Below are 25460 nucleotides of genomic sequence, written 5' to 3' on the forward strand. Positions count from 1 at the left end.
GCCAGATCCAAAACATGTAACTTGGGCCATATGATCTCCACTCCAATGACCAAGCTTGCCACGGCAGTGCGGCACGAGCTACAGGCAGTTCATAAAAATGATGTGCCTCTATCCCAAGAGAATTTGATTTACAAGAACAACTAGTGAGCCAGATTTGGCCAATCTCTGTCACAGACCCTTTCTGAACCTTAACATGGTACTGGCAAGAAGTTAAACATCAAGCTCTGAAAACAACTTAGGAGAATTTGACCCCAGTTTCTCCGTAACATTCTAATGGGGGAAAAAAAAAAAAGACTCAGGACAACTAGCTTGCTTAATGTGTCACAGCAAAAGAAATATGAAATGATAAATGATGTTCAGTAACAGAGTTACAGTGACGGGCGCCTGAGCTCGCTGCTTGGGTATCTGGCATAACGGGCCTTCAATTTCAGTATGGGAATCCATGACAAAATGTATATCTACAACAGCTCTGAAAGCAAACTTCTAGAATGTTAGCAAGTAAACCAAGAGCACCAACATTTATTATTCATCAACATGAAAAAAACAACACACCAAGCATATTCATGCTTCAAAATCCCCTGCCTTTTGAAAACGGAACAGTCTAGAAACACAAACGTTCTTGTTATACAGTCAAACGGATGGCGACAAGTCAAGAGGCCACAAATCAAAACCAGCGATTGCGTATCAAACAAAATTGTCCAAAAGTACACTACCCAAGCAAAACCCTTCGGGGGTTATTTGAAGGCAGCCGCCAACTGCAGAGCGCAGAAAATGCAAGCAACTGGAATCCACGGAGTGGACGTCAGGGGATGAGAACGAGAACGGAGGAGAGGGCAGGCCTATCATGACTGGACGGGAGGCAGGTCAGACCTCGCAAAGAAAAGCGCCCAGCCAGGGTCCGCCATCCCTGAGAACCCAACCCTGGCCTCAAAGCCGCCGGAGGCTGTGTGCACAGCCGCCATCTTTGCAGAGGGCAAAATCCGCTTTCCCGGCAGATGCACACGGAGCGAGCCCTGGAACAGACAAGCAAAAGAGCCTTGCATCCTGAAGACACCCGAGGCAAGCAACATCACCCCGTGGTCCTGCTTCTGGGAAGGAAGGCAAGGAGAAGCTGGGAAGGATCAGGAGAAAGGGAGATTTTCTCACGTGGGCTACGGAGGACAGCCCAAATGAAGACCGCAGGATGATGTGTCCAATGAGCAAAAGCCACGGTCTATAAGGCAGGAAGGAAAGGGAGGGTTCCTCAAGAGCTTGGTGCTTTGTTTTGCCTTTATCTGCCTGCCTGGCCTGCGGGGGTGGGGTGGGGGAGGTGGGGCAGTTGTCTTTTTACACATACTGTTTCAGACCATAAAGGGTTTATATTTTGTAAATCTCACCTTCCTCCCCTGCATGAAAGGCCTAGTAAATCTTTGTAACTACCATAAAAGAGGAAACTGCCATTTTCCTTTAAATGCAGCGATTAGCACACAGTAGGTGAACTCAATAAATGTTATGTGGCACTGAATTTAAATCAAAATTTTCTTTTAAGGGTCCTAGGTTGAATGGGTCATAATTAAGTATTCACTACTAAGCCGAATGGAAATTCTAAATTCTAACAGACACACCTGAATTGGGATCCCACAAAACCATCTTGTTCTGTGATCACACATTCCTGTGGATTTTTAACTTCTTGGATTTGATACTGTCATCTGTAGAATGGGCGTTAACACGCGCGTGTGGATAAAAGGAGACATCACTCCACAGGCAGGTGCCTACCCCGAGTTTGGCGCCAAGAAGGACCTGAGGAAATGAGGGTTCCCTTTGCTTTCCCTCATGCCCCATAATGTCATGTGATATTCAGAATCTTGATTCAGGCAATTACTTAAGTAGTAATTGCTATTTGTATTTACATAACTGCTTTGATCCAGGAAGCTCAAAGGGCTTTACTAAATTCAGCATTTTAATAAATGTTTCATTTGCATTCTGTTATTCTGTTTACCCACACCAAAAACTTGGCATTTTCGAAAGCGTGGCAGCCAGTTCAGGAAAGCAGGCAGACACTCCTCCTTTGCAGGTCTCCCAGGCCTGACTTTTGCCTCTTTACCTGCTGAGGATTCCCTGCTTCTGGGGGGCGAGAGGCTTCAACGCACCTGCTTCCTCTTGAAGCACCCTCCAGCTTCCACCCACTGAACTTGATCCTGGGCCGCGCTCCTCTCATCAGCCCCCAGTAGAGGTATGTTTACTGAGGCAGTCAATTAGTACCAGAAACGCAACCATCGGCAGGAGACGGAGGCACCAGGGGTGGCGCCAGTCCCGCATTCTAACGATGCGACGGGTCCACGCTGCATGGGGGCAGGGTCTGCCCAAGCCTGGATCGGAGCGCTGGCACCCACCCCACCGATCACCCGGGATGCTCCTCTGCTCCTCCCACCGCGGGGCTGAGGGCTGACAACCACCTCTCCCCTGCCTAACCGGGAGGTGGGGTTTCCACTGGCAAATCTTTACCCAAGCGCTTGTTTCCTTCTCCGCACTCAAGGGTTTACCCTGAATGATTTAATTATCATTTTCCTTGTGTAAGACAAATTAAAGAGGAGAGTAGGAGTGTCGTGCCAAGCACATTATTTATCTCTTTAACAGACTGCAGCTCACCAAACCCCAGAGCTGCAGCGGCGGCAGCTCCAAGGAGCCGGGGAACGCGCAGGGCAGCAGAGCCGGCAGAGAGGAGGGGCGCGCCCGGAAACCTGCAAGCCAGGTGAGGCCGCAGGGCACTCCTGCAGCGCATGGCCCCAGCCGCTGGCAGCGCTGCCCGCATCGCACGGACTCACACGGACAGCTCAGCTAGCAGGATTCCTTTCATGAAAGAATCCTGAAAGCCCGCCGCTAACTCCAAGTCTGTGGGGCGGGAGGATTCCTTGGTGCGGCAAGGGCTGGCTCCCTCCTGTTCAGATCTGGCTGCATGGCAGCTGAGCAGGAAAAGGATTACCCAGAAATCAGGGCAGAGCCCGGAAGCACGCACCCGCTGCTGAGTGCAGGATCAAACTTCCCCAGGCCGGAACCCGGAACTCGAAGGACAACCGACCTCATTGCCCAGGTGGCAGCCTTCTTGTACAGGGCCACACTGGCGGCTTTTCTTCTAGCTCGCGTGTGTGTGTGTGTGTGTGTGTGTGTGTGTGTGTGTGTGTGTGTAACCATTCCACACTGCTTAAAGTGGATATCACACTTGTGATTTTTAAATTAACCATAATAAGGTAATGACACATAATATTCATTTGAAGTACCTATATATACACAGCTGGCTAGCTAATAATTGATTTTTTAATGATCAATTCCATAAACTTAAAACTTGCACATTTTTTTTAAACTTAAAGTGCTCATTTGTCTTTGTTAGCGCCATTCATTCAGTTCAAACGTGCTGACCAGAATTTTCCTTTAATCCAGCCATATCTAAGAACCCACCACATAATACAAACTGAGGGACTGGAGAGACGAACCAGCAGCCTGTAGCTTCACGCTCGCTTCCTCTCTGCCCGTACAACGTGAACACTCAACCTGCTCCTGCTTCCAGCTGACGCCCGACTACAATCTGAATTCTCTTGTGACCCACAGCAGGCACACCATGTGGCAAAGAGCGTAGGCAACTTGTGTCTACACACATAGGATCATGGGAAAAAAAAAAAATCAAACTTCGTCTCCTGGACTGAGACTTGTTTCTTAGGCCCATTCACTCCCAAATGCACCTGCCGACATGAAAGGGCCATTCTTCCCCCTGCCTGCCTCCCGGCTAATCTATCACCTGACTGCAGATACATAACCTTTTAGGAGGAAACTGAGCACGGAGCATCTAAACAGGGAGAGTTTTCTGTGTCACAGGCAATCTGGGCAGGCTCCACGCGGGCCGACAAGATTGCAACAAATACCTTAAGTGCATCAGTAGGCGATTTTCAGTGCACGGCCTCCTCTCTGCCTATGGATAAAGATGTAATTCAATCACTCCGCAGTAAATGGACAGCATCGACCCTAGGACATCAAAAGCAAGGGTAGCAAAGGATGGCAGCCTAGAACCTTTTCTTGAAAGCTAGCGAGTGGTTTTTTTGTTTGTTTGTTTTGGGAAAAAAATAATAAAAAGAAATCAAAACGATGCTGAAAGAGATATTAAAGAGCGAGCGGAGATCGGACCCAGGCATTTGCGTCTCTCCTCACCGAAAAGGCAGACGCCAAACTGCACCCCATCGCTCCAAAGACTCCTCTGTCCGCCACTCTATCCTTCACTCTCTTCTAAGCCAATCTGTGTAAAGCATCTTCAGTTCTTCCACGTCTGCCATGGAGACATCAGCTCCCAAGACAGCTGCACAGCCTCACAACCTTTCTGTCTGTCTGAGCGTGGTACATAAACACCTAGGGGATGTGTGTGTGCATACGCTCGCGTGCTGCCTATCGACGGGGGAATGTTCTAGATTAGTGCACCGATGCTGACCTAGGCAGGAAGTTCGGCACACACATCACACACTACTGTCCCTGGCACCATGATGAACCAAGCACACACCAAGTGAGGCACCCGGCAGGTGCGGCAGACACAAGACGGGTAGGGCTGTGCCAACATACATAACGTGGCACACTGTGTTACAGAAAGCTTTCAGAAAATCAGAAAGCAGCACGGCTTAAGACAATTATAACAAACACAATGCAGTCAGGACGTAAACCAGTACCAGCCGCTTGGCACCATGACCCATCCTCGGGCCTGTACCCAACTGCATACGCTGTGCTGTGAGCGGCAGTGTCCACGACCACACCACACGCTCCACACTCACACGTCAGCCACAACTTGCTCTACAATGTCGCAGTGACCACCACACCTGGCCTTGGATGACAGCAATTCTTTGGTTCCAGGACACTCCTCTGGGACCCTGCCCCCCAGCACATGTGGGCCAGCGTGGACTGAAACACCGCATGGCACCCACCCGCATGGCACATGTGGGGTGTTCCAAAGGCTCATGGTCCATGGACATGGCCTTGGGAAGCTGTTTTCCACGAACTGTTTGAAACTCCCCTGTGTGTTCAGGTAGTTTTCTTAACATTTATTTATTTCCAAGGCAGAGTTACAGAAGGGGAGGGGGGGGAATATGTTAATCTTCTGGTAGAAGACACCTGCCTTAACCAACAAGCTTAGTATTTTGAGGAATGTATAAAATCGTATTTGCAATTGCTCAACTGAAACATATAATTACAACTTCTTCACTGAGTCACTTTTACTTAAAAATGAGAGAATTCCCCTTTTTCTGATGGAAATGGCGTCTACTGCCATATACAACCCTTGAGGTTTCTTTTCTCCTGTGTGTGGCAGCTCTGCACGTTAAACACAGAAGCAATGGTGTAAAAATAGTAAACTAGGGAGACTCTCACTTTTAGGAGCATTAAATATTCTACTTTTGCAAGCGCCCCAGCAGCAGCAGTAGTAACGTCCTGGGTGCTATACCACAACACGAACAAACAGCCCTATTTTCTTACAACAGCAGGCCAATGTGACGGATTCCAGCCCTGCAAGAGAACTTGAGCTTCGGCTAACGTGGGTGACGCTCCGGACAAGCAGCAAATATCAAGTCTCAACTTCCAACCAAAAAATACAGCTGCCGAGACAACGCTGTGGCATGCTGACTTGGTGTGTGCCGCAGGCTTGTGTGCGCACGGACAATAGGGCCCTGCATCTCTCCAGCCTTGGCACCTTCACCCAGTGTCTACACACACAGGGTCGCACTCCAGGTGGACACAGTGATGGACAACGTTGGATTCCCTGCCTCTACCGGGGACCACGTGGGGTAAGGCCAGTTGTAGGTTTTCTCTAACAAGCAAAACTGCTTCTCCCCAACCCCCAGGACTCACTGCTGTTCCCTTACAAAGTTTGAGGGCCAAGGCATTGGGCTGAAAGAGAAGGCCTTGAGATCCAACTCATCCGATGAAGAGTGACTCCTGCCTGCGGTTCCAAAGTGGGGGCGCTGACCTACGTCAGTACAGATTCCACATAGAAAAGGTGAAAATAATTAGATGCTGCACACCCAAATCAAACCGAACACATTCTTAAGTGATTACACGCACATGCCAGTTACATGGATACAAGCAGGGATGACGGAGCAGGGGCTCGCCGAGGCCGCCCACTCCTGCCCTGTGTTGATGCTGTGGACACCTGAGAGAGGCCGGGGCCTACCTTTCCCTTTTGGGAGTGTGGACCGAGAGCTGTCCATTGGTAGAGGCATGCGGGTTCATGATTAAGGAGGTGTTGGAAGGCTTAGAAGAAGAGACGCAGCTCGTGGTCAGATCGAGACTGCTGTGATTGGCGCCCGGGGTCTCCTCGGCCGTGTGAGCACTTGTCACTTCTTTCCAGAGCTGCTGCAGTTCCGTTGGAATCATGCCTGAAACAAACAAATTGGATAATTAAATCAATTAACAGCTAATTCCGTCCTCTTCAAACAGTAATTAAATCAAAGAGTCAGTAAACAAAGCCTAGTGTTCAGAGGGTTTTTTTTTTTTTTTTTGGTGTGTAGAGGGTTTTTTTTTTCCCCCCTTTTTTCTCCCTCCCCTCCCGACCAAGGCACACAGGCCTCCTGTTGAGCAGCTGGGCTGAAGTGTCCTCAACACACACAGAAGACGCTCGTGCAAAGGAGCCCAGAGCAGTCGGCTCTGCCACCATGGCCCATCCCAACTGTGCACTCTGGGGAACAAGGTGATGGTGGCACCTTACTTGCAGACACAGAGGGGGCTCAAAATAAATTTGTCCGACTGTACTATTATGACAACATGAACCACAAAATGAATCATTTTTGTACTTAAGCCGTAAATGATGACAAATAGCTTTGTTATTAAATACAGTTTTTATTAATCACTTTTAGACATAAATTATGAATTCATATCGTCTTCCTGAAATGCTTTTCAACTTTTAACAGTCAAATTGATTATACTATGATTATTTCATTAACACACCTATCTTCCTCATTAATTTTGGTTTCTAGTACCACATGCTTAATTGATGGATGTGTCTACTGAAAAACTGCGTAACTTTTTATACAAGTAACACTGTTATTACTGTCACTTCTTAGATCAGTGCTAATGAACCATCGCAGAATAAAAGCAAAACGTGGAATAAACTGGGAGCCATAAAGTTCTATGGCTTTTTTTTTAAGGAGTTCAACATGGGCATGGGTTTTAAGGAGGAACTGCCAGCCAGTAGCCTTCTCCGGAAAGGTAAAAATCAGCTTGTCAGTTGAACTCTCGGCAGGTTCAACTGCCTTCACCCCGGAAACCGGGTCTTGGCTTTGCCAGTCCAGGACATATTCTGGCTCCTGCAGGCACAGGAGAGCGACGGCCTAGGCGGCAACCTACGACATCAAGGCGGGCCACACGGAGCAGCAGCTTCCTCTGCAGGAGCAGTGACGAGGCGTCAGAGAGCCTGCACGCCAGGAGCAGCCCCACGCCCCAAGTGGACGGCTGGGTGGCACTCATTGTTTCCGCCAACTGTGACACGGCCAGCCCTGAACGCCTGCCATTTGCTGAGTAGACGCAGCGGCCGAAACAGGCTTGTTTCTTACCAAACCCAAGGTATTGAATTTAAAAAGGAGGCCGTGTGCATTATATTCATTTGAAACACATAATAAAAAATGCCAAGGTCTAAATTTAATTTATTTTTGTCATTTAGAATACAATGGACAGATAATCATCTCAACGTGATCAGCCAAACATCTTTACTTTGCTAAACTGTTAAAGATTTTAATTATGCTAGCATTGGAGAGCACTGGTCTAATGAGGCGATGGACTCCAGAGAATCCGAGTGGTTAAGAACTGTGAAATGAGTCTGATAGGATTTTTTTATATTCACCGTGGATCGTTTGCATATCAAAGAGGAGTAAATTATTGCACAGCGGACCAATAACCTTCCCCGCCTCTCTGAGAGGAGCCGTAACAAAAACAGTTGGTCTCTCGTAACAGTTCTCCACGAAAATGTTCAAATGTTCAAGTCTTTGCAATTAATATATATTATAAAGGAGGCTTCAAATAGTGCATTAAGTGGTCAGATATTCTGAGGACACAGCCTCGACAGCTAAGTCGGTTTTCTCCTCCCTTTAGAAACAAAAAAAACCCCAAATGCCAATTATATTTTGATGGATTTTGTCCCAAATGAGCATTTAGTTATTAGGCATATTCAATTATTAGTTGTCCCCTGAAAGTAAGCCTCGGAGGCGAGTTAAACAAAGGGAGAGGTCACTACACAACCCCAAGTCCGGTTCTGCCGCATCTGGACTCTCTGAGTGACAGGTGGGCCAGGCCTGTGGCTTGCGAGCTTGCTCAGCACACCCACAGTTACCTGTGACCATGGCAGGGGCCCACAGACCGGCGTCTTCCCCGACTGAACGAATGGCAAATGGGCTTGGCTGGCAAGGACAGCACGTGGACCCTGACCCAGACAAGCCAGCACCTGCTTCTGCTTTTGCTTTAGTATGCAGTCAACACACAAAAAGAAAAAAGGTGCCTAATTTTCCATTTACACGAGTGGATTTCCAGGTCAGCTGCTGGGAGAGACCCTGGTTCTAAAAACCACGCGGACACCTTAACTCAGAAAAACACACAGCAACTGGGAACTGTTTCATAGGTAAGCTGTTTATGCTGCAAACACAAAGAGAATTGTATGAACACTTGTTACACCTCCAGAGTATATTCATGGTACTCGTGTCTCCCTGTATGCCAAGGGGCTGGCATACCAGTCCCACTGCCAACAGAGAAAAAATGGTAACTAGCACAGGAACTCAATGGGTGACAAAGGCAGTCCTTTTCCAGGGTCAAGCTTTTACATGCTCATTGAATTTCAGAATATTCTCACCACACTAAACCCTAGAAGCTGTCAAATCATTCCTTCGCATCAAGGCTACGCCTTGCTGGTGACGTTCACCTGTTAGTTCACCAAGACAGTTAAAAAGGCCAGGCTGTCATCCCCCTAAATGGCTATCACATTTCCAGTAGGCATGCACTTCTTCCAAAATGGAAGAGCCAGAATAATGGTCCCAAGTTCAACAAATCCATGAACAGGCGCATTACCGGGCATGTAATTTTCTCCCACCTGGAGTTTACTTTTGAAAAAAACTAAAAAGTCAGGATGAAACTGAGAGAATCTCTGTACGAGATTAAGAGCGCTAGAAAGGATCACGTGCTTAAAGGAACCAGGGTGAAAAGGATGTGCTAATTACGGAAGACAGAGGAGGCCACCAGAAAGCAGTCCTCCACGGGACGGTACAAACCCCCAGGACTGCAAACAAGGACTTCAAATGACCACCCTGCACCTGCGCCCACTGGTCGACACGGACATCCATAGTTAAGGTGGCTTGGCGAGGCCACGGGCAGGTAGGTATAACACTCCTGATGCTTTAATTACGGAGAGGGCATTCCTGGCCCTCTTCACACAGAGCTCCTCTCCTGCCACAGCTCCTTTTCCAGGACAACTGGCTCCTTCATTAAAAAAAGAAAATGCAGGCGCAGGTTTAAAAAATGTATGTTGTGGGGACAGTTGACAGATTACTGTTCATGGAACTCAATTTTGCAACCCCAGGTATCACTGGCTCAAAGACAAACAGAGTTGATCAACCTTTTTTTGTCCTTGTACATCCATACCCAGGTGACCATGTTCAAGCAAGCAGAAAGTTGATTTAAACCTCATAATGACATCAGTTTTAAGCCATCATCTCTCTGATAAAAAAGAATTGTGTTGTAGTCCAACATGACTGAATTCTCAAGCCACTTGGGGGGAGAGGCTGCGGGGGAGGGGAGCGGCAGCCAGCCTCCCGATCCTCAGGAGAAGGCAGTGAGGCTGCTCATTCAGAAATGGTGATATTTACATGGGAACCACCTTGGGCCTACCTCTGGACATTCTTTGAGATTGCAAATCGGCTTCCTGCTAACGTTGCGGGGGCCTGTAGTTAGAGCCGGCTGCTAAGCATATCAATCAATGCCACGACCAGTGAATTACCTACTGGTGTCTCTGATATGTTACTGCAGAGATTACACTTCATGCATCACCACATTCATTTCTTTCACATTACACATGAGCTTGTCTTGTCACTGCCCAATTGCCCTCTTTTGGACAGCTTAACTGATGTACTGTAACAATGAACCTTAGTGAGCAAACTTAATAGTAGAGGAGCGGTGGGAAAAGATGAGAGAGGCCGAAGCTTGAGTCCAGCAGGTGTGGCCGCACAGCCGCCACGTTCCCAACAATAAACTCCAAGGTATAATTAACATTTTGCAACGTCAAAAACACATTAGTCGATGCGTCTTTTCTTTAACCTCTTGCACTTCTGTTACCAAAACTTCTGTTTTGACGGCAATGGACGATACACTGGCGCTAGGCACTGGTGCACCCAGAGCAGAAAGAGGCTGGGCACAAGACAGAGAGTCAAAGAGGAAAAAAAACCTAGTCTCAACATCAACACACACAACATTAAAAACAAAACAAAAACCCTCAAGGGCCAGACGCTGGGTGTGGCTGACTAGGGAAAGCACATTCAAAGGCAGACGTGCACGGCTCACTGGCTCCACTCGACAGACACTAAACCAGTGACCGTGATCTGAAAACACAAAGGAGGCTCGACCAGCACACCTCCTTGAGAAGACAACTGCCCCCAGACACCAATGGTCTGGGGCACCAGCCTGTGGGGGGCACACACACACGCCCGAACACACCAAGGCCGAAGGAGGGGGAGGCAGGGGCACACGCAGAGTTGGGGCCATGACTTCCCCAAACCCAACACAGCATCTCCTTCCCACCTACGAGTAAGCCATTGGTCTTTAAACATGTGAAAATCAGGGTTGCTTCCACTGAGAGAATGCCCTACAGCATCCAGTGCCTCACTGTATCCTGCTATCAGTGCCTTCTCCAAAGCCAGGTACCGCATCTTGGTACTTTTCCAGGAACTCCAGTTTGGGAGAACAAATGAGACATGGAAAGGGTAGGGTACCTAACCTTGTCAGGATATAACTCACTCAATGATTAACAATCAGAAGGTGAAATCAACAAAGAGAACGGAAACCCAGACAACAAACAACTTGGCTTTCCAGCAGATTCTGGGCATTTGTAGAACGGTCAACTTGTACTTATCCCTAGACAATAAAAGAACGGCATCCATTAGGTATCACTAAGACCTACGACTGAACAAGTTATATGATAGAAAATACAGTTTTAAAACGATCAACAATGGTCTTCCAAAAAAATACCTCTGCGGTTCCAAAGTGTAATGTCAGAAGATTCTATTACACTGCGAAGTACAAAGCCGCATCTCACCCCTTTCCTGAAAGATGGAGTAGCCAGTGTTAGGCCATCTGATCACTCAGGGTCTTCACTGTAGCATCAGCAGATGCTTCAACTTCTACAGGAGTCCAGTACTCATTCACTGGAGTGTTTCTGTTGAGTTTCTAGCCACGTCTGAGATGGACCATTTCCAAGAGCCCCTTTCCCGCCTCCGCAGCGCTGTGCCTTTTGGGTAACAAATGCTTACCTTGAGCAAGAGGCTGGAGGGGAAGGGTGGGCTGCCCAGGCTGAATTGTCAGAAGGCCTTGGCGCTGCAAAGACAGGAGGTGCTGCTGCTGTAACTGCTGCATCTGCAAAAGCTGCTGCTGGAAAGCCAACTGCTGGGTAGCCACCTGCTGCTGCTGTAAGAGATCAGGAGGGGAACGAATGAGATGACCACTTCCCAAGGACGGCTCTGGACAACTGCACCCTCATCACCGCGGGCGCATACTGAGAATGGGCACAAGTGCAGGAGTGAGGAGCGAGTTCTTTCCTCCCCTTCCCTGCTCACACAGGCAAATAACCGCCAGTCCACCCGGCTTCCTTGGTGGTTGGAATAACCCGCCAGTCCACCCGGCTTCCTCAGCGGTTGGAATAACCCGCCAGTCCACCCGGCTTCCTCGGCGGTTAGAAAGCCCGAGTTCTGTGCTCAGGCATGAACTTCTGCACTGGCAGATTTTTTTTTCCCCCCTTTTTCCTCATTCACACCGGCAGGAAGACGGGACTGCTCTGGTCTGCAGGGATTTGAACCCTGAACCTCTGAGGTGTAAAAGAATAAGCCGCCTTCCCTCCCAGCCAGCACTGGCGGCAGCAGCTTTTAACTACTCTGTTTATCACTTGTGACATAAATAAATGAGAAAAAATCAGACCTTTGAAGAAGAAAAACTTCATCTAATATTGTTAATTAGCCATGACAAACGATGAAATAACATTGTAAATCTTTCATAGAAACAGCCACTAGATTTTAATTACACACATTCATAATTTAGCAAACAACATCGTCCTCAACTGCGAGTGTTTAATACGAACAGCACTCCAAGGCCTGAACTTGGCTTTAGCCTCAGAAATCCCTGGGCCAGGCCCTGCCTCCCCCGCCCGCTTTGTTCTTGAAAAGAAGGGGGCTGATGGCATGATAAATATCTTTGTGTTGACTGGACAATGACAGGAGGAAAACTTTTGTTGTGTAAACCATCAATACATCATTCCTGTGTTTAGCAGGCCCTGCTGCAGCCAAAAAAAATTAATGTAGATTTCCTCAGTAATTATCTGAGTGATAGAAAGATAATACAGTGCAGTAGTACAATAAATAGAAGGAAATTATCTAATATCCTTAATCTGCTAGGGCTCATATCGAGGTGGAGGTCTTAGCTACATCACGGCTAACAATTAGAAAGGAAAATTAACCCGTCCCACACCACAGCCAGAACGGGGAGGGGGGAATAAAGAAAATCCAAAAACACCAAAAAAGGCCAGAGATTCTCTTCGACAGAAGAACAAGATGAGCTTGCCTAACCGTGAGTGTTATTTAAAAGATTACAGAGCCTTCTGCAAGGAAAAGAGCTATGCAACCCCGAGAGCTGGTGTGTTCTGCTTAATAACTACACTTTACAAACAACTGCATTCACTTAACCCGACACCTGACCTTGATCTGATATAGCCATGAAATGGCATGTATATCAAGACCTTCCGATGCAAAGTTCAAAGAAAAGAGAAAAAAAATGGTGGTTTCCTTGCCGTCTCCGTTTAGTTTATTTTACAGTAAAAACCATCATTCTCATATTAGCAACCAATTTCAGACTTACCACCATGCCACTGAGAAAGTTAATTGAGTTTCACTCCAAAAAACAAATTCCATACCACTAACAACAAAAATTTAAATAAATTTAAATGAAAAGCCAGTGTTTTCATTTTAAGAACAGCATGCATAAAATGATCCAATTGTTTTCACCCCTTCCCAAGTTATCACATTAATGTAAAACCCAATGATAGTTATATTCATGTCAAAATGATTTTTTCACTTCTTCTACAGATATTAACTCACGACATTAAAAAAAAAAAGAGGAAGAGATAAAAAAAAAAAACAGCATTGACACAAAAGATGGTGGATTAGCTCTTGATGGTAGAGCAGAATGGGGGGGGGGGAGCGGGCAGGACCTAGCGGTTGGGGAGGGTGTTTCCTGTCTTACTGTAAGTGAAATGTTTAAAAAACTCTGTATTTATATAAAATGACTGATGCCTTTTCTGTTGTCTCTGTGGCCATCCCTAGGAAAAGCTCATGAAAGCTGTCCACGTTTGAAAAGCCAGGATATAAAAGTATACAAGGCCCATTGTCCAGAGAAAAGAATTTAAAAGCAACACTGGTTGCCAAACTGTGCTCCCCACCCAGTTACCAAACACAGGATACGAGTCCATTTGTTTACTTCTCACAATTGAATGCACACAAAAAAGGTCTCCCTGCAGTCCCCTGGACAGGGTCAGCAGCGAGTGCTCCAATGCTCAAACGCCCCGATAAACCCTGCGTTTCGGATCCCCTCCCTGGGGCTGCAAAGGCCTGTTTTGCTTTCCTCGGCTACTCCCTACTGCCTAACATAAACTGTCACAACTGCCTGGGACAAACGGGCCTTTTTTAAAGCAACAGCCCAGCCTACCTCACCCGCACAGGATGGGACCTTGTGGTTGTTCTGGTTTTTTTTTTTTTTTTTTTGGTACTCCATTTCAAATGAATTCTGCCTTCTCTTTTCCACACCAGTGCTGTCAAGCATTAACAAGAGTTGTTTCCCTGGCTCTGGGGGGGCTGTATCCTATTCACCCCCTCCCCGACCTTCAGCAGCGAGCATCAGTCTTTGAAGGAAGGTCTGAGGTCCAATCGAAGCTGGAGCCAAACTTTCCCGAGGAAATGTCTCAACACAGCCTCGGGGGAGAAAGCGAGTGCAGGGACACTGTTTTGGCTAATGCTCAAGAGCCTTAGAGAGCAGAGGAAATCAACCAAAAACTGGGGGTGGCGGGGGGGGGGCTGTTGGAGAGCAGAGGCCAAACCTGAGTGATAGAAAATTATGAGCCACTAATAACTTGGGATTCGGGAAAATTAATGTACCTGTTCTATCTGTCAACATCCAAGCTCAAACCTTGTTAAAATCATAACCACCAGTCCACACCATGAAACTGCCACCAAGGGACTATTTCATTTCAACACAAAAGGACCACCACCTGCAGGATGGCTTCAGGAGGGTCACTCCTCATCTCCAGGAAATCAGGATCTCCTAGCCGTGTACCACACAGGTCTCGGCCAAGTCCACTGACACCAGTAACGCCCAAGAAAACCCAAGGTGGCGTGACAGGGCCATGCCATGGCTCTGAGGCTATTCAAAGGCAAAGGACCTCTAGGATCACCTTTGCCTGCGAAACGGATGTCCAGGCAGGGACCAGCAGCATGTCCACAGCCTCGGAGACGCCAGGGTAGCCATCCGCCTCACCACTCCTGCACCAACTCCATGCTCCAAACCTCAGCCACCGCCTCATCTTTGTACACCAAGATGCTCCCCTCTCTGCCCACAGCAATTTGGGAGAGTTAACTTTTATCCTTCTCTCTGCTGTGTAACTTTCCCCTCCACATTTCTTTATGTGCCCTCTGAGCTCATCCGAACTTTCATGTTCTCCCAGCATGCGGACGTGCATTCCAAACTATGTCTAACAGACCAAATAAGAGGTTAATAAGAAGTGGCAACAGAAAGGAAAAGCACAGTCCCTGGTAACTGATAAGAATGACAGTGGCAGCCCTTTTTTGTTTGTCTTCAAATATAGAGTTAAAGATCTTTAAAAAACTAAATTTTGATGCCTTTGAAAAGAAAGAAGCACAAAATAACAACAGGGGGTTATTGCCTGCAAGCCACAGGGGAGAAACTCCATAATTCTTATTCTCCCTTTTGAAGGCTGTTAGAAATCTGATTCAAAAAAGCACCAGCAGAAGGGAAAACCTCTTGAGGCTGTAACCATTTCCTGTGATCATGCATAATGTGCTTCAAAAGTGGGTTTTTACCAATTCTGTTGATCAATTGCACCTCCTTCATATCCCTTCTTTTTTCTGCTGTGTTTACATCTGATGTGACTCAATGACAAGCACTGTCTGAGACTGTGAAACAAGCCTGTCATGTTGATTTATGGGCGCATCAAACCACAACTTGTCCAAACTGAAGCTCGCAGTTCATTAATTAGAGAGTTGTGACTTTGAAGTCAGCTTTCAGACTGTGGTTTTTAACATTTGGCTTAATTTATATGCTCTTGAATGTGGATCTCTAAGGAAAAAACTGAAATTCCCTTCTTGTCTTTGAACTTCTTTTGACCGCACAATAATCATTTCTTTGTCCGGAGTGATGCCTGCAATCCCAGAGTCATTAACGCGCATTGAACTGCCACTGATGAGTAAGCCCTGCTGAATTAGAAAAACAGCCAGCAAAACAAAGCTGAGAGCCTTCTGCACAGTGATATCTCACAATTACATGCCTTCCCTCCCTGTGCCATTTCCATTTTAATTACTGTTAGTCCTTTAGATTTACATTTTAGACACTTTTTAATCTGTTCCCTTTTTTATTATAGTACCCGGTAGCGCGCCACTGTACTTAAGGTTGTGTCAGCATTTTCATTAAAACACCTCCTCCCCTTCACCCCAAAACTGCCCCCTTCAGCCTGCAGGGGTTTCCATCCAGGCTGCTAAACAGGACTCCAGGGTGGAAACTTGGCAGGCTGTGGAAAACAGACCCAATCTGTGCCGAGGGAGGAGCGGGCAGAGGGGGGGGACGGCTGGGTCACTCCCAGTGCTGCAGCGAGCACCGCCCAGCAGCCAGGTCCGTGCCGGATAAGGACACCCCCGACAGTCACCAGGTAAGGCTCCGGCCAAAGGAATCCAAGGGGCCAAGTGCTTAGGGCCCTTGTCAAGAAACTGTTCAAGAGGCTGAAGGGGCGGGCTGCTCACGGGACTGTGAACCACGCACTCGCCAGGAGATTGTGCAAAGGGAAAGAATTTCACTCCAACGCGAAAACAGGAGGAGGGAAGTCACACGGGACGACTCGCGAGTGGGAAATAAGATGTCATGCCAGCGGCCTCGGGCACATGAGGGCTCCGGCCACTGACTGCGCCAGGTGCACCTGGGGCTGTTGGGAGGATGCAGAATTCCCAGAAGGGGCTTCTCACGGCGTCACCTCTCAGGGCCATGCGGCCTAACACAACGACTCAGAGACATCACCAAGTCGTATGTGCATCGCAGCTATTATAATACTCTTACATTACTAATTTGAGTTTTTGTTTGTTTGTTTTGCAGAAAAATAAAAATTTATCCCAGCTGCAGCCTTCTCTAACCTGAACTTGAACTATGGGATGCATGCCTTTGGCAGTTTTAATACGCATAACATGCGAGTAAAAGTTAAAAAATAGACCGAAAGGCTGAACCTTGGGCTCTCTCACTTGTCCAACCTCACCAGAGATGATTATTATTATTCCAGTGGAAAAGGCCGTCACCACACAGCCAAGCTTCCTGGAATGCATGGAAAGAAACTCAAGTATATACCCCAGTCACACTGTGCTGAAAGCACTCTGGTCCCCCAGCTCCGACCGACCTGGCTCTCAGCTCTACCAGGACAGTCTCTCTTTGCAGGAGAAGCCCCGAATGCCCTGTCCAGGAGCCTACCCCTGGTCCTTCACGCAGGCCCACGTGCCACGGTGTCATAAGGTATGTGGTGGCAAGCAGGCAGACTCCAGAAAAACCTCAGAGCAAACAGGACAGCAACTCTCCATCTCAAAGCTGAGAACCGAACAAGTCAGCTCCATGGTGCGATCGGTTGGGAGGGCCCGACAGTTTAGTCACTAGATGGTCCCATGGGATTTGTGGTCTCAAAGTAAGATACGTTTTGCCAGTACCTCTTTCGGCTGTTTCCCAGCATGTTGTTGTTGTAAAAGTTGAAGCTGCAACTGTTCCTGTTGTTTTTTATAAAACTCTTGAAGCTGCTGCTACAAAGGAAAGAGAAGATGGTAAGTAACAGGGGGCAGAGCCGCCAGCCACTGTCCCTTTTGGTGCCATACACAAACTGCGATTTGAAAAATAGCATCCTTTTTATCTGTGATGGCCTGACCTTTAGTTTCAAACTCGACAATAAATTCAGCACTCACCGACTATTCCTGGCATTATTGTTTGAAAAGTAATCTCAAAAATGAACTAATGAAAAACATACCGTTTTTCTACACAAACTCATTACCATCAGGCCCGGGATGACCTTGATGGCCCAGCAAAGCTGCAATGCCAACTTTCTGAGTGGCTCCTGAACGCGTGCTTGAACACATGGGTGGGCTTCTGTGGGAGTGCGCCAGGGCCCAAGGCACTCAGCGCCAGTGTCAGGAGCTTCCTGTGTAACCCACAAAAGCCAAGGGGGCAGCACTAGTAGCCGTCCTCCTGCATGGCATCTGGTGCAGGTGCCCATTGGCTCTGCAAACTGGGCGCTCATGGATGAGGACAGCTATATGCTCATTTCAGCATCCACAGACGTGGGTTGGGGGAGCAAAACTCAACCAGGCATCTTAAAATTAACCAACTCCAAAATGCTTATTTTTTTATATATATTTAATGTATATAAACTCAGGTGTGTGTGAGCACCTGAGTTGACATGGGGACCACAAGAGCTGTCCATATTGAAACGGGCTGCCACCCTACTCCTTGTCTTGCTTTGATTCACACCATTTGGAAGTCTTGGGGTTTACCAAATAAAGCAGTGCAAAGCCACCTAAGTCTGAAAGATCATCTTCCTACCAAGTCCTATCAGAGCCCTAAATTCTGGCCCCATTAGGGCCTTTCCAAGCCGAGACCCCCCCCCCCCACACCAGCAGTGTCTTCTCCCGGGAGGTGCCCACTCATGCAGCTCACTGCTCAGGACTCCCCACAGCCGGCACGGGAAGGGTGCAGGTGAGCGCCAGGGAGGGGGCGGGCGGTTACCTGCTGCAGCATGAGGGCCTGCTGCTGCTGGAGGAGGACCTGCAGCTGCTGGGGGCTCAGCACTTGTTGCTGGAGGATCTGCTGCATTTGCTGAGGAGTGATAACTTGCGGCGTCATCATAGCCACTGACGCGGGCACCTAGAATGGGAACAGGCGAAGGCAGGTGAACAGGAAGCCCAGGCAACCTCCAGAATCGCCCCCCCCACGCCACCAGGAAGTGAGGGATCCACCCGCACCAAGGTGTGCGTCCCTGCGGGATATGCTGACAGGTCCCAGGTATTTTACCCTAGACTTTGTTTTTCAAATGAAGAAAACCTTACAGCACCAGCATGGGTTGCAGGCCGTCTTACAAACAACCCTCCCGAGACAGGGTACAACCAGCCCCGTGTCTGAGGAAGAATGAGCATCAGGTGCCATCATCACAAGTGAACCCCCAAACTGAAGTGCGCGTCCCTCAGCTGTGCTGGGACCCACTTCCAAGACCAACAGCGACTCAAGGAGCGGTCCACAAACGAACGCAGTGCGGCCATGGTGCAGCCCCGGACGCGCCCTCTGAACTCACACACAGACCCCTCCTAGGATGCCTTTTGCCCTTCCCTATTCACTCAGCATACAGAGGTCTCAATTCTTTCATATTATGTGCGATACCATTAAAAGCCGCTTTCCATGACATTTCAGTGACAAACAGCTACAGTGATGAACTTGATAGCATTTCATATTTGCAACTGTTAACACGTTTCTACACGGGCATCTCCGCAAGGAACCTGCACACTGTATCTGAAAGGATGATGTCTTGTTCAGATAAAACACTGACATTAAAATGACAGGCTGTCTTGGCCAAGGTTACACAAATTGTATTCAAGCGGATACCTAATGACAATGCTATGAATTCTGCAAGCTTTCTAGAATGTAATTTAGCTATTCAAAATAATCACTGCACTTGTGTTTAATTTGCAGACTACATGAGAACCATTTTGTCAGTCCCCGTAATGCAAGACGACTATTTCATGAAAAATCACCCCCACCCTAAATAAGAAGGAAAGGAAAAAAAAAAACACAATGAAAGAAAAGACAAAACCTGTATGTCTTCTAAGAGTAATATTTAAGCATCTTACTTTTCTTTGGTTTCTAATCAAACATGTGACAGCAAGGAGCTCGGAGCAGTAAAGGATATACTTTGTTAAAAAAGGATCTGCTGTCATCTCATGTATTATAATAAAAGGTAATAACATGTTTTGCACTTTGCCTGCGTGCCACTTTAAAAAAAAAAATCCGGCAGACAATAGCTGATCAGAAGATAAAAGAATTAAAAAAAAAAATCTTTCAAGGGAGCAGTAAGCAAAAGGGAGAAATGCAGTATTAATTTTATGTAACATAATGTCTTAATATGCAGTTTATCTTGACTTTTTCACATGATTTGTCCTGTCATTTGCATAGCGAGCTCTCATTCCTAATTTCACAGTCATTATGCACTGATGTCCCGAGTTCTCAGCATCACTAATTTTGATGAACTAAAAATGGTTCCTGAAGGTCAGACTCCTGCACAGCGGATGCCTCCCACAGTTGTTGTGGGCATGTTTGGCTGGGTGGGGATGTGCAGGGCCGAGCCTCGTGTGTTCAGACAACACTTGCTGGGACATCTGAAAATGTTCATTAGCCCAACTCGGGAAGGTCATCCCGAATCCTTCCTACTGCGGTGTAGATGTAGATACTCTGTAATTTAAAACAGATGGGCATGTCTGAATATTTTTATATGCAAAAAGGGACAGATGTATATGAAGGGATAAATCATCCTTTTAAAAAGATAATTCGCAGCATGAAATAACACCAATGATTGGAACAGTGAACTTGCATTCAGTCTAGGGCAAACACCAAGAAGACATTATCAAAACATCTAACCATCTACAAATCCATCCTAATTAGTCTACTCTGTTCTCCACACAGAAGCAACTTTCTGAATTTTCAAATCTGCCTTGGGTGCCAATCACCATCTTCAGGGCTGCTGGAGCCAACAGATCACCAGCAAAATTACTCTCCCTTCACAGTTGCATCACCATGCAGGGAGGTTTGATTAAGCAAACAAGAGAACCATGTTGAAGGATTCTTTTTTTCCTCTGCGTTTCTTGGATGATATACAATATAAATATTCGTGAGCCAAATTTCTGAGGGTGATGAGCAGGAAAACAGAACAGGGCGATGTCAAACCTAAGCTGGTGATGGACACGAACCCTGCTGGGTTAGGACAGAGACCATCCTAGGGTCTCTGGGTTCGCCTTTCTAGAAGAGCTCCAGGAATGAACTTTTGGGGGTCCTGTATCTTGACTGGGGTTCCAAGCGCAAGTGGCATACCACTGTGAAAAGCCTTCCACACACCTAGGGGGAGTGTACTGTGCAGCATGCAGAGTAGACCTCAGCAAACTTCATTTCAAACATAAAATGTATGCACACGCTTGTCCTGAAGCAGAGACGACACGACCGGGTGGAGCTGCTAGACTGTGAGACACCATTGTTCCTCCATTGCCAAGGTGACAGGGGCCTCTCGCACAGGACTCACCTCCAGGTGAGGCTGACGCCCTGGCGGCCAGTCCCTGGCGGACACCTCCTTTTCCCATGGTTCCTTCTTCATTTTTCTGCACTGGTGCTACTGAGCAGGAAAATGAACTCAAGTCTCCTCTCCTCCTTCCCTTTGGACATTTTGACGGAGGGGCTGGTGAGTAATAAAGCGCTGCGGGCAGCAGGCATGGCCAGAGGAGGGGAAGCAAGGAGCCTGAGCAACCCTCCGAATAATCACAAGTGGCCTATTGTATCCTGATGGCCTTCACTTTGCTTTTACTATCTGAAACCACATTTTCACACCAGTTAGCTCTCTGGGCCTCCAAAGTGGGCTGGAGCTTAATTTATAAATGTAATAAAACCAAGATTTCCCCAAAGTTTCTGCTCCAATATGTCATGAAAAGGGTCTTTAGCAAACATATTCAAATGGACCAGAAACCTTGGTTGAGAAGAAGGAAAAAAAAAAAGAAAAAGAAAGAAAAAAAAGAAATCCAAACCCGAGCATAGTTTAAGGCTTTAAATAGTTAAGAATTATAGCCTATATATCCACTCCCTTAATTCCCAACGTCCAACTTTTTCATGTAGCTAGTCCCTACTAATACTGCGAATCAAAGGGCAGGCAGCACCGGCGAGAGGCTATTACAGCCCACACTTTATTACCCATTACTACTGAGGTCATTAGCGGCAAGAGTGATTGTAGCAGTCTTAACCTATTGATCACTGTAACTACTATCATTTAATCCTGTGTTGAATGTCTGGAAAGCAGCTAAAGGCACAAGAGAGAGTGCTTTAGCATCGAGAAATATGGCCAAAGCTTAGAAATTACACTTTGATTCATAAAATCTAGCCAGTGGTTTAAATCAATAGTATTTAAAACAGTCATGTGAGTTTTAACTACAGCCCTCTAATATTTATGGGTCCCTCTTTGAGAGTATTCAGTAAAAACGAAACTCCCCCCGCCATTCCAATCCCCTGTCATCCACCTTCCTTTCCTTGGGGGGTGGAAAAAAAAAAACACACTCGTTTCTGATGTTTTCTGTCCTATAGGGTCCACGCCTCCACTGGCAGTTGCAGTTCAGTCGCGATTCCTCTCTCCAAAGACAATTTAAATATAAGGCAAAACCCCCAAATTACATGCCCGATATGGTGACTACCTGAACTGTTTCAGTATATAGAAATGAGTATGTTTTATGAGTTAACAATGAATCATAGAAGGCAATTTACGAAGAACTAGAGTGATTCTGTCTAGCTGCCTTCAGGGATCAGAAATTCAAATTAAACTTCTGGCAGACATTTAAAGAATGCTAGCATACAAAACCGAACTGGAGGGAAAAAAAAAAAAACACATACAGTTAACACTCTTTAGCTGAGTTTCGAGAGGAAATAGTCAATTTAAAAAAAAAAAAAAAAACCCAGGGCTTGAGACACTGTTGACGGATAGCAGCTGGGTGTGGCCGGTCCCAGGTGTGCACAAACCTGCGGGAAGGGCAGGAAGGCAGCGGCGCTGAGCGCTGCTAGTACGGGCCTGCAGCGACCTCCTGGCAGCCAGCGGGGAGCCCGCGTCAGTGCCAGCAAGCGCTGCTCAGCGCCCAGACGCTGCGATTCAAACCCTGCCGGCTACACTGTCCCTTGCGTCGGAAACGACTCTCTGTCATCCCGCACCCCCTTGCAAGCTTTCGATCTTTCCACAGGCCTGAGGAGTTTCCCCCGGTATCCTCCAGGGGGAAGGTGAGGCGATGGGAGGGGCTCCGCTGAAAAGCAAACAAACAAACACAAACACTCAGAGAAACAATACTTACTTCTAATCTAGGAGACAATGGGAGGAATTGGGTGGGAGGGGAGATGCCACAATATAAACGTTGGAAATAACACGTTATCATTTTTTTTTTCTCTCTCTCTTTAGTTTATACTCAACTGCAAGTAAATACTGCCCAGTGTAAATACACAGAAATGGCTATCCCTGACTTCTTGTCATCGCTATAGGTACAAATAATGAAAAACGAGACAACTTTTAAACACTGCTTTAGTTTCATTAACCTCTCGCTTTACTTATTACTATTCAATTATTTGCAAGGTAATTCAGAAACTAGCTTTTACACCTCTGATCATTCCCCTCCTCCATGCTCCCCCCCCCCCCCAAAAAAAAAAAAAATAACAACAACAAAAAAAATCCTCCCCTGCCTTCTACACCTGAGGCTGTGTCCCCTAAGTGACCAGGTCAGACACAATCACCTGGCTCCTCACAAGACCAGAACAAAGTGAAAGAGGAGGCTTCAGGATGTCAACACAAAACCAGAGAGAAAACGATTCCTTAAAAAAAATGCTCAATTTTATGTGGCCATCGACAAACTAGCCTAGGTTAAAAAAAAAAAAAAATCAAACTCCATTACCACCTTCCCCTGTGAAAAACAAAAGCCTTCATACCTTCTCAGCCAGTACTAGAGAGGGACCAGCTGACCAGTTAGGAAGCGGCCCTGGGGTGCTTAACACAACAACAAACTAACCAGGCCCCACGCAAGGCAGCTGTGTCATAAGGCGAAGGACACAGACTTCTGACATAATATTTCACTCTTAAAAATATAAAAAGGCACGCTATTCATGTGGAAAGTATAATTCTGTTTCACTATGGAATTCTGCTTTTTGTATAACTCTTCTAGACTTAGCTATTTTGCCACAATACTGTACGAAGCATTAAGGCAGGTAATGGTTATTATATTAATGCAGAATCACCTAAGTAGTCAGCATTAGCATAACTGTTCTCTCAGTAACAATACAACCTCCTATTAAAATTTTAGGAAAAAAAGAGACCTCTTTAAAATGTAATTAGCATTTCTTTTTTTTTTTATCATTTTGTTTATTACACTCTATCAAGAAAGGCTATCTTTCTCTCATTTAGAATCGGGAGGCCACGACTCGCCTGCCAATCAGCAGTCATTGCAGGTTTTTCAATGCTCAAGCTCAGAGTTCTTCTTTTGTCTCAAAATTATTTTTAAAAGTGACAGAAATTCCTATTTGTTTACAACAGAAGTCTTCTTGAAACCTCAGATGCTCTCCTGTAACACTTCCCAGGCTTACAAGGTTACTCCACTAAGTGCCAGCATAATTGTTTTAGCCCTAATAAATATCAGCTTCATTTGCATAAAAATGTAAAGTTTACATAAATTAAATCACTTCTCCCATTAGCGACTGTTAAATGTGGGAAACAAAGGGAGCTACACATGAAAATAATCACCCAATAAGCACTGATCTTTTCAACCCAGCAACTATTATTATTATTATTTAAATCAAAAGAAATGTCTCCTCTTCCTTTCGCCACAGTTGAGTGCAAGTGAGTCAAGCAAACTATGACATCTTACATTCAAGACAACAACAACAAATTCCTCCTGAGTGATGGAACTTGTTGGGGCTGGGGGGGTGGGGGTGGGTGGGAACTATTCCAAGAGGGAACCCCAGGAATGAATTCATCCCCAGATCTTTGGCCCTGGAAGGGTAAAGGAAGAGGCTTTGTCTTAGCTCTCTGAAACAGAAGACAAAAAAAAAAAAAAAAAAAAAGATGAGAGAACAAGTGTATCACTCCTCTCTGAAACACAGGGGTAATTAAAAGGAGAGAGTGAACTTGTAGATAGAGTTTGAGAGCAGTTACTGTTACATGGGGGAAAAGGAAACTTGTCCACATTTCGTAAGGGAGAAAGAGATAATTCGCCAAGAGGGAGAATGCCAACAAAGCTCTTCTTTCCTGGGGTCTGGACCAGCATAGAAAACGCAGGGAAGCTAACTGCAAACATCCATGTATGTTTTCCGTGGTATGCGGGGAGGTGGGTGGAAGGTAACAGAATTGAAACACACTAGCAGCCAGAATCAGATGATTGCAAAGCTTTCAAAACATGCAGTCACTCCTTGAGTATTGTTATCACAGCTGAAGTTTCTCTAAACTGCAGCTTCTCTGGCCTTTTTCTGACACCTTCCACCTTGTACAGCACAAACTGAGGGGTGCAAATGAGAGCCTAACGAGGAAACATGGGTTTCTTCTTCCACACCATTCACCAATTTATTTCTAGCGAAGACAAAGCCCAAGGAAAAAGCTCCTTCCACGTGAAAGGTCAAAATATTAAAAAATAATAAAAATAAAAATAAATGTCTAGCAAAATCAAGGCAAATGGCAAACTCATGAAGATCTGCCCCCATGAAGTGGTGTTGACAATTAGTCACTGCATGAGGAGCAATCTCCAGAAAAGACTATAAGAAAATTAAGCTGCCACAACTGTAACAGGTTAGATGAAAAAAATCAAAATTTAATGTATTCTCCACTGTGTCATCTTGTTTTGTCAAGACATCAAATAGAATTGGGAAGTACAAAATAACAAGCCCTGGAGAAATCACAGAAGCCGACCTTTTTGATGTTGTTGATTTACCTTGTTCTCAGTTATTTGAACAATGATGTTTCAGATTTAAGGGCAAGATAAAGCTTAAGAATTAAAAACACGATACCAAGGCATTCTAGAAAGCTCCCAACACTTTGCCTGCATCCTCATTGATTAATTGCTTTTCACTGGGTTTGAAAACAAGGCGCAGTGTTCATTTCTCTCTTTCTAAATTAACTTCTCTTCCAGCAACTGCCTGGTTCGAAGAGG

General features: G+C 46.3%; 1 protein-coding gene across 4 annotated transcripts in view; it reads right to left on the minus strand.

Annotated features, from left to right (window-relative positions):
• Positions 1-25460, minus strand: part of FOXP1 (forkhead box P1) — a 493878-nt gene that overhangs the window by 68841 nt on the left and 399577 nt on the right. For 2 of the 4 annotated variants that reach the window (XM_040994813.1, XM_040994812.1), the window contains 4 exons: positions 18277-18414; positions 17211-17300; positions 11508-11661; positions 6179-6383 (listed from right to left, as the gene is read on the minus strand). In XM_040994813.1, the coding sequence (XP_040850747.1) occupies positions 6179-6383; positions 11508-11661; positions 17211-17300; positions 18277-18414 (587 nt within the window). Of the gene's footprint in view, positions 1-6178; positions 6384-11507; positions 11662-16441; positions 16448-17210; positions 17301-18276; positions 18415-25460 lie in introns of all 4 variants that reach the window. The other 2 variants (XM_040994814.1, XM_040994815.1) reach the window with 2 other exon arrangements.

The sequence above is a fragment of the Ochotona curzoniae genome, unplaced genomic scaffold (genome assembly GCF_017591425.1).
Source record: "Ochotona curzoniae isolate NIBS_2020 unplaced genomic scaffold, NIBS_Ocur_1.0 contig_908, whole genome shotgun sequence".
Taxonomy (NCBI): domain Eukaryota; kingdom Metazoa; phylum Chordata; class Mammalia; order Lagomorpha; family Ochotonidae; genus Ochotona; species Ochotona curzoniae.